Here is a 12,154-nt window from a genome sequence, read left to right on the forward strand (position 1 = left end):
TATTAGAACCCCTTAGAAGGTGTTTGGGGAGGGGGGAGGGGGGAGGGGGAGAGGGACAGGGACTGGGAGAGAGAAGAAATGCACAGAGGTTGCAATCCATTTGTGCCCAACCCTCTCTGCTTCCTGTGTTTTAAATGTGAGGTTTTCATTTCAGATGAGTGTGGCGGCAACTGGTGCTGTAATTCGCTTTCCTAAAGATCAAACAAAATCAGAACAAAACTGAGAGACAGACAGTAAAGAAAAAAGGCACGAAGCTTTAAAGAAATTCCTGTCACTGCCCACACAGGTAGTAACAGGCGCTCAGATTTGGGTTTAAGGATGTAGGCTTCTGGTCTGGCATCATTTTTCTCCCCTTTTCAGAAGCTGGCTTCACACACACCACTACTGCCTAGTACACCTCTGTAAATATTTAAACATATGCTGACATTGAGGCACCATCACTGGTGCAAGCCTAGCGAATATTGTTCTAAACTGAGATGTATCAAAGGATGAGGACATTTAGTTGAATTGTCTGGTCTTTTGAATTATGCACTTTTCTGAAATTGGAAAAGAAGCTCATAGATTGGTCTTTAAACATATATGACAAGTGAAATTCAGTTTTTTAAAAAATTTTAGATTGTTACCCCCCTCAGCCATATTTTCCCATTCACGATTCCTCCTTCTTCTGGCCTATTCCTGCCCTTGGTTGGTGCATCCACTTTTTATATAGGCTTGTTTTTTTTTTTTTAAATGTAACATAGATGCAAAGCCCCTCCCCCAGTTACATTAACCTCTTCAAAATTCAGAGTCTATTAATGATTCACCCTCCAATTGTAAAGAAAGTTACTAGTTAATATGTAAGTGGTTCAGTTTCTTTTTCCACTAACATGGTAAATCACTCAAAATTTTCACCAAGCATTCAGCAATTCATTCTTTATATAGTAATGTAATAATCAAGAGCTACGAGTCCTACAAGGATGGCCAATGATAACCGGGCTGGACTGAGTTTGTAAGAGCAGCCCCTGCAGCTAGGGCTACAGTTGCCTTGAACCTTATCCTAAGTTCATTTTTTTTTTCCCTAAGCCATTCAGTTTCTTTAAAATATCTACTATAGATGTTCTTTGAGATTTAATGTCTTTTGCTAACAGCCTATTTACCTAGTAAACAAGTTGATTAACAAATTTAAAGCAGTATAAACAACACGAAGTTCTATTTTGAAATAGTCAAACTTTACTACTTATCACACATTTAGGTAAAACACATGGCACTGTGACAGTTCTGGTTTTGGTTTGGTCTTTGCTTTTGGTTGGTTTTTGTTTCCTTAAGGCAGGATCTTGCTATGTATATAGCCAAGGCTGGAAGTTGATATATAACTGTCTGAGCCTCACAGATGTTAGATTATCGTTATCTGGTACACACAACTCTTTAAAAGAATGGTATTTTATGAATAACTGAACGTTTGCTAAGAATGATCTACTGTTATAAGATTAAATTACATATATGTGTATGCATCCTTTAAAATTGTGATCGTTGCAATTTATATATTGTCTGATGGCAGGAAGGCTACTTATTCCTCTGGAAAGTTCTAACTAATCCTTCTGACTCTGTAGTAGTTACCTCATGAGAAAAGCAGGAACGATTCTATTAGGAAACATTTGTAGGAACAGTTACATATTCGTAGTGTCATGGCCGTAGAGCTTCAAACATGGCAAAGTCCTGCAGAAAAAAAAATGGCCGTTCATTTGGCCAAAGGGACTCAGAAGTCACTGCGGTAACACAGGAATCCCTGTGAGACTAAAAGTACAACCCCAGAGTAACCAGTGGTGAGTAGGATTCATCCCCATATATAATCTTTCGAAACAGCAAACCTAGGCTGGAGAGATGGCTCAGAGGTTAAGAGTACTGGTTGCTTTCCAGAGGTCCTGAGTTCAAGTCCCAGCAACCACACGGTGGCTCACGACCATCTATAATGAGATCTGGTGCCCTCTTCTGGCGCGCGCAGGCCCATATGCAGGCAGAACGCTGTGTACGTGATAAATAAATACATCTTTTAAAAAAGAAACAACAAACCCGATGCAGTCAGGTTTCAGTTGGCAGAAATATTAAAATGTGGTTTGGTAGTTTTATACCCTCTTTTTCCCGAAGAGCTGCCTCCCATGTAGCACACTGAAGGGGAAATGCTATAACCAGAAAGTTACAGTCCTAACAAAACGACAGCTTGAAACTATGTCATGTAGGAAGTTGAAATTATTATCCCACGCTTGGGATGACCCTTTAAGAAGTTAATTCAGGGTATGGAGAGATGGCTCAGTGGCTAACAGCATTGGCTCCTCTTCCAAAGGACCCGGGTTCAATTCCCAGCACCCACAGTGCAGCTCACAACTGTCTGTAACTCCAGTTCTGGGGGGATCTGACACCCTCACACACACACAGACATGCAGACAAAACACCAAAGCACATAAACAAACAAACAAACAAACAAATAAATAAATAGAACAATTTAAAAAGTTAATTCAGCTAAACTGGCTTTTATTTTGGTAGTTTTATAAATTCTTTCAGTCTTTTCAAGGTCAAATAAAGCAAATGTTATCTCTAATAAAACAGGGCAAATAACACTGTGCACCGTAATAAGGACACTGGAAAACTGAAAATGTTATACCCAATTAGATCTTTTTGTTTGGGAGATTTCTGATTTTTATTTTTATTTTTTAGATACTTTTGACTTGCGAGTAATTTTATTATCCTGTTGGAGAACCATTCCAATGCTGCTAAATTTGGAATTTAATAGCCCAGTGGCTCTATGCTGACCACACACGTACTACTCCCTGGGTCTATTTTCTGGAGTATAAATCACGGCTAGCAACATCTACATCGTGCTGTAGGATGATGTAGCCGAAACAGACGAAACAGACAAGCGCTCAGCTGTCACAGTTGTCAGCTGCCTCAGAGTGCAACAGTCCTCCTCTGGAGCGGGTCGGAGGCACTTGTCCAGGGAAATGACATGTTTCTCAACGTTTCCCCAGCATCCTTCTTTGATGACTGTTAAACTACTTTCCATTAACTCTGTCAATAATAACAGTGAGGTATTTTGACAGAAAAGTTCCAGATTTAACTAAGTGATATGAAGCGTTACTTTGGAGTTTGAGGGAGTCCTCATTTCATTTTCACTTAAGGACAACTGCTACCTCCTATGATACACTATGTATCACAGGAAATATATAGAAAATTGCATTTACAATATTTAGGCAGGCTAGTCGGCTACTTGAAGGAAAACATGTCCGCAGGATAAAACGAAAGCTTTGAGATGGTGCATAAGTGGAAAAACGAAATGAAGCGAGAATGGGACCGATAATCTTTAAATGGGCAAAAGATAATATATTTGCGTCAAAGAATTCGGTTCTCTGAAGATGAAAACTGAAATCCAGAGACACTAGCTGTCTTAAATCAGGAACTGGGTAGTCTTAAATCACCTGGATAAGAAGGCTCAGAGAGCTTTAAAGCCCCTGTGGAAAAGATTATTTTCTTTTTTAGCTTCTTTGTCTACTGCAATTAATATTGTTTAGTGCGCACTGTCAAGGAAAATTTGCCATCCAGCCCCCTTAGCCCACTGGCATGCACTTTAATTCTGCACAACTGTGTTCCGGTTATCCTTTTGCCCCAAATTCCCTCCAGAACTTAAAAATCCCGCTCAAGTCTTTCAAGATGTATTGTCTCAAAGCCCAGCCGCAAGGCAGGAGTATCACCACACCCTCCTACAGATCAATTTCAGCCAAGCCCGGAACGTACATTATGATTCCTTTACAAAGAAAACAAAAGTAGTCAGAAAGCAATCGAGGCAGTTTTCCAAGGATTTTTGTCCAGCGGCCAGTTTTACCGACTCTTTCCGGAGCCGCCGTCCCTCCTCTGGACGGGGCTAGTATCCTTTTGGTCCGCCCGGGCCACCCGGCTCCGCGTAGCATCCATCCTCGCGGGTCGCGGCCCGGCCTCAGCGGCCGACCAATGGCTGATGTCTTTCGCCTCGGCATCCCGCCTTTCGGTGCCACACTAACCAATAGAAATGGCCATATGGAGCCAACAGCCAATGGGAGTCTGGGGAGGTGGAGATCCCCGCGGTGCAAGCTGGGCCTCCTCTCCGTTGCCCGGGAGCCGAAGCCGCCGAGCCGCCGCCCGTAGCCGCGGTCCCTGTTACAGTAAGTGAGTTCAAACTCCCCGCAGCCCTAGTCGGCAGCGTCTCCGTACTCCCGGCTGCTCGGACCGCAGCTCCAGGTCGGACTCTGGGACTGGGGTGATGATCTAGGCAGGAGCGAGAGACGCCGGCTTGGAGGGTGAGGGACGGGCCGCGACCAAGAGAGAAGGTCTGCGGCCGGGGGATGGACGCGATGGGGGCGGGACAGGGCGGGGCGGCTGATGCGGCTTTGGGAAGGAGCAGGGTAAAGTTGGCAGAGTGGGGGTGTGTTAGCCCTGAAAAGCAGGAGGAAAGCATGTGCAGGCTGATCCAGAGAAGAGCGAAGTTACCAGAAAGAAACCCCTGGAGGCTGGCGGAGATCAGGGTGAGGAAGGAGGGCACGGGAGCCTTTCAGAGTCTCAGGAGTAGTCTAGGGTATTATTATCACACTGCCGTTCAAGGGGAAAGGCACTTTGGCTCTCAGGCTGTGAACTACTTTTATACATGGTATGAAACGAATAAAGGGAGTTAGCAAAACCTACTTGTTGGCATGACTGAGTTGGGGTGGGTGGGTACGGACACTCTTGGCTTCGCGCTGGGTGAACAAGGGGACAGTGTTTCCCAGTGTGAAGGGTTGGTTCAGTTCACCCGAATGTAAACTCTTATTCACTTCATGGGCTTGAAAAGTAATGGCATCTGTTGGTAACAAGTTACTAGCGGCAGTATTCCCCCTCGCCCCGCCGCCGGGGAGGGGTGCAGTGAGTAGCAGGTTTATTGTGAGGATTAATTTTACAGAGATGTTTGTACCTGTGTTTGGGTGAATGGAGGTGAGTTGGTGTGGAGGGAGGTTTTATGAAGTTGATTACCTTTTAGGGCCGATTTTGTGTGTGTGTGTGTGTGTGTGTGTGTGTGTGTGTGTGTGTGTGTGTGTTTTCTGTCATGGACCAGCCCCTGTCTGAAGTTTGAGGGTCTTACCTCTTCACCCATGCAGAGTATGTTTGACCACATGTGTGTTTATACCCAACCGTGCATCCGGGATTAGATGCATTTGGGATCAAAAGTCGTCCCTTAGGGCTTGAGTGATAGATCAGCAGTTAAGAGCAATGACTGCATTTCCAGAGGACCCAGGTTTGATTCCCAGCGGTCATATGGATAGCTCACAACTGTCTGTAACTCCAGTTCCAGGGAATCCAACGCTCTCTTCTGGCCTACCTGGGCACCAGGAACATACCTAGTATACAGACATACATTCAGGCAAAACATCCACATAACTAACTATCTAAACATAAAAATTTAAAACGTCATCATTTAAATGATGAGGGTTGGGGTTGGAGAGCTATGGGTATCAAGGAAGAAGGCAAGCGGAGGTTTCATTTCTCCCATGCTTTTAAATCTGGATTCTTCCTGGTCTCTTTCCACACTCCAATTTTATTTTACCATTTACCATATTTCTCCCTGTGACTGGTTGCCTAGTGATTAGTCTGTTTACTAAAATGTATGACAGGGCCTGGGGGTGGGGGTGGTGCACACACCTTTAATCCCAGCATTTGGGAGGCAGAGGCAGGTGGATCTCTGTGAGTTGAAGGCCAGCCTGGTCTACAGATTGAGTGCCTGGACTACACAGAGAAACCGTGTCTAAAAAAAAAAAAAAAAAAAAAAAAAAAAGACAGGAAAGACTAATTTGCTTTGGTTCTTTAAGCTGATAAGCTGTCATTCAAGTGTCAAATCTGTTGATGCCTTTGGAAAAGAGCTATTTCCAAAGCTGTTTCTCTTCGACATCACAGAACTAATTCCATAAGATGAGCTAGCACACTCAGGCAGCCCCTTCGGGTCCTCCGTTCTGTTGTCAACTCAGGGGGCTGTGGAGAACCCCTCTTTGCCTTACAACTCAATATTCCACCCCACCCCCCAACTCCACCCTTGGCGTTGGCCTCTCCCATCTGTAACTCACTAGCACAGCCCCAACTTTGCATCTCTCTAACTCAGTCTCATGATGTCTGGTAACTAAAACTCTCACCTTTTCCTGACAAACCTCGTGCAGCTGGGCCGTATCGTTTGCATCCAGCTTTCCAAGTCAAAAACGTTGAAATCTGTTAGGTTCTCCTTCTCGGACTCCACATTTAATCCATCCCCAAGTCTGGCTTATTTCACTTACATCTCCAGCATCAGTGTGAAGCTCTGTATCCCTAGTTATGGCACGGTAGCTCAACCTCCAGTTCTTGGGTTGAGAAGGACCTTCTTCGGAAAGGCCATGCCTAGGTGCTTTACCCTTCCTGAAGAGCCTTGCTTCCCATAAGAAATCAACCATGATTGCAGCTTCCAGCCGGCCCAGCCCCACAGAGCACTTACTGATGCTCACAGCCAGCATACTCACCTCCAACCAGATTGTCCAATACTAATGTAATGTGAGGCATATTTATTTTTCAATAAGCATGGAAAAGTATAAGCAGGTAAACTTAATTTTAATATATGGTAACTGAATAGTCGAAAATACTATTTCAACACATAATCAGTCTAAAAAAGATTGCTGAAGAGATTGGTTTTGTGTGTGTGTGTGTGTGTGTGTGTATGTGTGTGTGTATGTGTGTGTGTATTGAATGTTCAAAAGCTCGTGTGGTATGTGAGTAAAAGTTTTTGGTTATACCATACAAAGAAAATGAATTGCATTGCCTTGTCTTTTCTCCTCCTCGCTTTCTTTAGATCTGTTCCACCATTTTCACCATATAGAAAATTATACCTAGATTCCAGCCCCTGTTAAACCATTTATTTTTACTGGTGCAGCTTCTTCTATTGAAAGAATCCCTTCTTCACTGCTGCCTGCTCTTAATAACTGACTTTTCCCACTGCCGTTCACAACACCCTCCACCCACATCACGCTGTGCTTCACCTCTAGGGGCACCTGCAGACAGAAAGGGAGCCCCGTCTCCTCTGGAGTCCTGCCAGCCGCTCCCGGCACTAACCTTGCCTCTTATTTCACCACCACTGCCTCCTTTTACCACCAGCAGCTGTGTCCCATTGTGTTCTTTTTCTCCGCTTGCCTCAGAGCTTGTTAATGTGGGTGAATCCATGGTTTCTTACTCAGTTAAAAAAAAAAATCTAATTTATCCAATGTACCATGTCTGACATTTGGTGGATGTTGAACCAGAGTCTTATGGACCAATGAAAGAATACTCCATGATGTTTTCATTTGATTGACTAAACTTTTGGGAATACATACTACACTGTATGCTTTCATTTGCTTGACTATTTTAAATGATTCCCGTAAAAGAAGCTGGTTATGTCAGAGATGTGAAGGCTAGCTTTTGCTTTGGTCTGACTGATTGTATTAAAATCATACTTGAAAATCCAACCTAGTTTAAAACGTTTTTAGCATTTTAAGGTTTTATTTTAAGCAATTGTAGTTTGGTATTTCAGGAAGAAAATGTTTTGTGCAAATAAAACAAACTCTTCCTGGAAATACGCAGAAGCGTGTAAATAGAATGAGGAGACTGGATTTTTTACTTTTTTTTCACGTTCTCCACACGCAGTTGTAGCTTGGAAGCAAGCAGGGCTGTGGCTCCCCACCTCCCCCTCATCACTCCATACTGTTTCCCTTTTTTGAGGAGACAGAGCTCCTTGGTTCCATTTTTCACTCAGAGTTTCTTTTAGTTTTCTCGTCCTGTTGCCTGCCAGCAGCCAAGGTTACCAGGAAGCGTTGTTTTATACACAGAAACTCCGCACAGAGTTTTGTTAGGTGATGCACAGAGCTTTGGTTTTATACCCTTGGACCGTAGATCCCCATGAGCCCGGCGGTCGCTGTGACAGTCCGCATACTTTACAATCCATATGAACCTGGTTATGAAGCAGGCATTCCAGCACTGAAGGAATTCTCGGTATGTTATTTCCTGACCAGTTATGTGTAACCTGTATGAGTTGGGATACAGTTTACTTTTAGATAAAAAGAGGAATGTTTTGCAATTGATAGCTTCCTGGCATTGCTGTGGTAGTGCTTTTGGCTATTTTTAGGAATGTAATTATTCTTACAGATTGAATTAGATTTAGCTGGTTAATTTTTTTTTTTAACCTAATGAAATACATAAACCTTGCCAGGTATGGTGGCATAGCCTTTAATCCCAGCACTCTGGGAAACACAGGCAGGTGGATCTCTGTGAGTTTGAGGCCAATCTGGTCTACAAAGCAAGTCCAAGACAGCCAGGGCTACACAGAGAAACCCTGTCTTGAAAAACCAAAGGTGGGCGGGGGTGGGGGGAAAGAAAAAGAAATCCATAAAGCATTCCAGCCCACCCCTCATTGACAGGAGAGACAGGTAAAACACCTGGCAACTGATTCATTCTTGGTCACAATGGCTAGTTTAAATGAGTTGGAAGCCCACATAGGGAATATAAAATTTCAGGGTTCTGTTAAGCTGCACATTTTTAAGAGTTGAAAATAGATATTTTATACAGTATATTCTGATTATGTTTCTCCTTCTCCCACCTGCTCTTAAATCCTCCCTTCTTCCTCTGTCATCCAAATCCATATCCTTTCCTTCTCTCTCTCATTAGAAAACAGGCATCTAAAAAAAATAATAATAAGATAAAAAAAAAATCAAATCAATCAGAGCAGGACAAAACAACCAGGAAGAAAAAAAAAAAAAAGAGCCATAGAAAAACCACAAGAAACACATAAAGATGCAAACACACATATTCATACACAGAGAAATCCATAAAAACACAAAATCGGAGGAAACCATATATACACACAAAAGACCTGTAAGGCAAACAAACACAAACAAAAGCCCTGACAAAGCATTATGGGACAGAGGACCCCAGAGATGCCGTTGAGTTTGTTTTGTGTTGGTTGTCTACTGCTGGGCATGAGGCCTGCCCTTAAGACTGGGTTGTATACCTAGTAACTGCTGGAGAAAACTGATTTTTCCTTTGCAAACATTTCTCAATCAGAGATTGCTTCTGGGGTAGGGACTGGAGCTTGTGTCCTCTTACCCTCTCAGTGCTGGGACTCTGTCAGGCCCAGAGCTGTGCAGGCCTGTACATGCTGCTGCAGTCTCCCCGAGTTTGTGTGTGCTTTGGTCCTGCTATGTTTCACTGTCGTCTTCCGTCCCCTCTGGCACTTACAGTCTTTCTGCCTCCTTTTGCAGAGAGTTCCCCGAGCCCAAAGTGGGAGGGATCTGATGGAGATATTCCATTTAGGACCAAGTGTTCCAAAGTCTCTCACTCTCCACATTGTCAAGTTGTGGGTCTTTGTATTTGTTCCTGTCCACTGGAGGAAGAAGCTTCTTTGATAATGGTTGAATAAAACACTGACTGATCTTTGAGTATAGCAGATTGTCATTAGAAGTCATTTTCTTTTTTTTTTTAATTAATTTATTCTTGTTACATCTCAATGTTTATCCCATCCCTTGTATCCTCCCATTCTTCCCTCCCTCCCATTTTCCCCTTATTCCCCTCCCCTATGACTGTTCCTGAGGGGGATTACCTCCCCCTGGATATGCTCATAGGGTATCAAGTCTCTTCTTGGTAACCTGCTGTCCTTCCTCTGAGTGCCACCACGTCTCCCAGAAGTCATTTTCTTGCTATGTTTCGTTAGGCTACGTATCTTTTTTTAAGGAGAGGAAGTAATTACATTTATTTAATGCCTAAGCCAGCTGTGGCGGCTCACACTTGTAATCCCATCACTTGGGAGGCAGCAATAGGGATCAAGGCCATTTTCCGCTACCTAGTGATGACCAGCCTGGGCTACCTGAGATCCTGCCTCCAAACCAGAATATTACTCAAGTACAAATTACAGACATAAACGCAGGCGAACTTCACTTTGTCTGAAGCCCTATTAGATTTCCCAGTTATCTAAAATAAACTCATACAAATTTCTGACAGTAAATAAAAGAGTATTTCCAGTGCTAATAAGGCCTATCTAGACAGAAGAACAGACCTGAAGAATAGAGTGACTGGGCGCATTGTAAGAGAATTAATTCAGTCTGAAGTGTTTTTTTTGAAAAGGTCGCCTTCCTGGTGAGACCAGAGTGAGGGAGCCACTGGTAGGACACCGTAGGTGGGGAATGAAGCCAGTACAAGGGTTGACAGGTAGGGAGCACAGGAGGCCACTTATCTTGGGGGAAAGAGATGAGAGCAGTGCCATGACAAGGTTGGGCAAAGAAGCGGAGTGCGAACGCTTAGACAGGTTTGAGTTTAAGGACTCAGATGGTCTTAGGGAGCCACCGAAGTGGATTGAGCTGCTGTCATAATCCCTGCTCCCAGTTGCTATTTCTGGCTGCTGCGTGAGTGAAGAATCAGCTGTGGGAATGAAAGGTGGCCATCAGCAGCCAGGGCAGAGGTCCAACTGAGAAAAGACGGGGCTCAGACTCGGGCTGTACAGATGGCAAGAAGTGGGTAGATCTACAAAGCAGTGCTTGCCGGGTAAACAGTCAGATTTGTATGACTCAGAGATGTGAAGGGAGAAGGGCCCAGGTGAGCCTAGATTTGTAACTGGAGTCATTTAATAGCTAGAGGCCCCTTAAAGAGGTCAGGAGAAAAGGTAAGAGGCGAGGGTGGAATGGAGACACTTTAATTTTGAACGTGTAAATTTTGAAGTGATTTGTTCAATAGGAAGAAGGGATATTTGAGTTTGAAAGTCATTCTTAGAGATGACCTAAGGAGAGCGTATATAAAAAAGGAAAAGCCAGGGTAGCTGGTACATTTGATGTTTAAACATTTGGGAGTCAGGTAGAAAAGAGAATGTTTTCTGGAGGAAGGCAGCAATGCTGTAAGGTCAGGTCAGAACGGGGTGGACGTTAGCTGTTGGATTTAGGACGGTGACTGTTACCGGTGATGCTGACAAAAGCTGTCTATGGAAAACCTGACGAGTGTAGGTTTCAAAGCAAATGGTTGCAGGTGGACAGAATGTTCCAGATTACATGTGACTCTCCAGCATCTTGTACTTGGAAACTTGTACTGTAGGAGAAGCAGCATGTGGAGTCAGGCAGCCTCTCTATCAGGGCAACTCCATGGCTGCCGCCAGTAGAGGGCGCAGTAGCTGGGGTACATACTTCGGGCACCAAGAGAATGAGAAGGAAGCCAGGGGAAAGATTGAGTTTTCGTTTTCCAGCTTTAGCCTGGCAGAAGGGCTCTCGCAAAGTAGGGTGGCAAGAAGAAGGGCCCTTCCGCCATCAGCAAGGTGGTGACCCGAGAATGCACCATCAGCATTCACAAGCGCATCCATGGAGTGGGATTCAAGAAGTGTGCTCCTCGGGCACTCAAAGAAATTCGGAAATTTGCCATGAAGCAGATGGGGACTCCAGATGTGCGCGTAGACACCAGGGTCAACAAAGCTGTCTGGGCCCAAGGAATAAAGAATGTTCCATATCGCATCCGAGTACATTTGTCCAGAAAGCAAAATGAAGATGAGGACTCACCCAACAAGCTCTACACATTGGTAACTTATGTGCGTGTTACCACATTCAAGAATCTACAGACGGGCAATGTGAATGAAAACTAACCTGCTGAATGTCAAATAAAGTTAGAGAACTACCAAAAAAAATTGAGTTTTCAAACTGGGTAGAAAAGTCTTGAGGATTACTAGAGCTGGGAGGGTGAGATGTGGGATAGTTACAGGTGGTGTGGGGCTTACTAAGGAATGAAAAGGAGATAACTATTAGAATGCACATTCTATACAGGAGGGGGTTTTATTGTTCATAGAGGTCAAAATATCTTTAATAAGAGAATGACCATGACAAATGACTCCCAGGCAACACAGAAAGTTAAAGGCCAGAGAAGCAGAATTCCAAGAGTTCTGGAGAAAGTGACCTGACCTGGAATTCGGGACCCCTGAAAGTGTCAAATATGAAGAAAGAAAAGGACTTAGAGCTTTTCCTCCCTAACTGCACATACAGCATCCCCTCCCTAACTGCACATACAGCATCCCCTCCCTAACTGCACATACAGCATCCCCTCCATAACTGCACATACAGCATCCCCTCCCTAACTGCACATACAGCATCCCCTCCATAACTGCACA

General features: G+C 44.0%; 2 protein-coding genes across 10 annotated transcripts in view; both read left to right on the top strand.

Annotated features, from left to right (window-relative positions):
• LCA5 (lebercilin LCA5) overlaps window positions 1–12,154 on the top strand; it is a 78,492-nt gene that overhangs the window by 28,080 nt on the left and 38,258 nt on the right. Inside the window, exon 1 of one of the 9 annotated variants that reach the window (XM_084751895.1) lies at window positions 2,518–4,169. The exons of 5 other annotated variants lie outside the window; for them this stretch is intronic. The gene's annotated coding sequence lies outside the window, so the exon portion shown is untranslated. Of the gene's footprint in view, window positions 1–2,517; window positions 4,305–12,154 lie in introns of those variants that run through there. 3 more of the 9 variants (XM_084751898.1, XM_084751897.1, XM_084751899.1) reach the window with 3 other exon arrangements.
• LOC311581781 (large ribosomal subunit protein eL31-like) lies at window positions 7,924–11,635 on the top strand (the record flags this gene model as incomplete). The annotated part of the gene is made up of 2 exons (XM_084754325.1): window positions 7,924–8,016; window positions 11,279–11,635. The coding sequence occupies 2 exons, from the start codon at window positions 7,924–7,926 to the stop codon at window positions 11,633–11,635; spliced, it is 450 nt and encodes a 149-aa protein (XP_084610451.1).

The sequence above is a fragment of the Acomys minous genome (assembly GCF_964271855.1).
Source record: "Acomys minous genome assembly, chromosome: 13".
NCBI classification, from domain to species: domain Eukaryota; kingdom Metazoa; phylum Chordata; class Mammalia; order Rodentia; family Muridae; genus Acomys; species Acomys minous.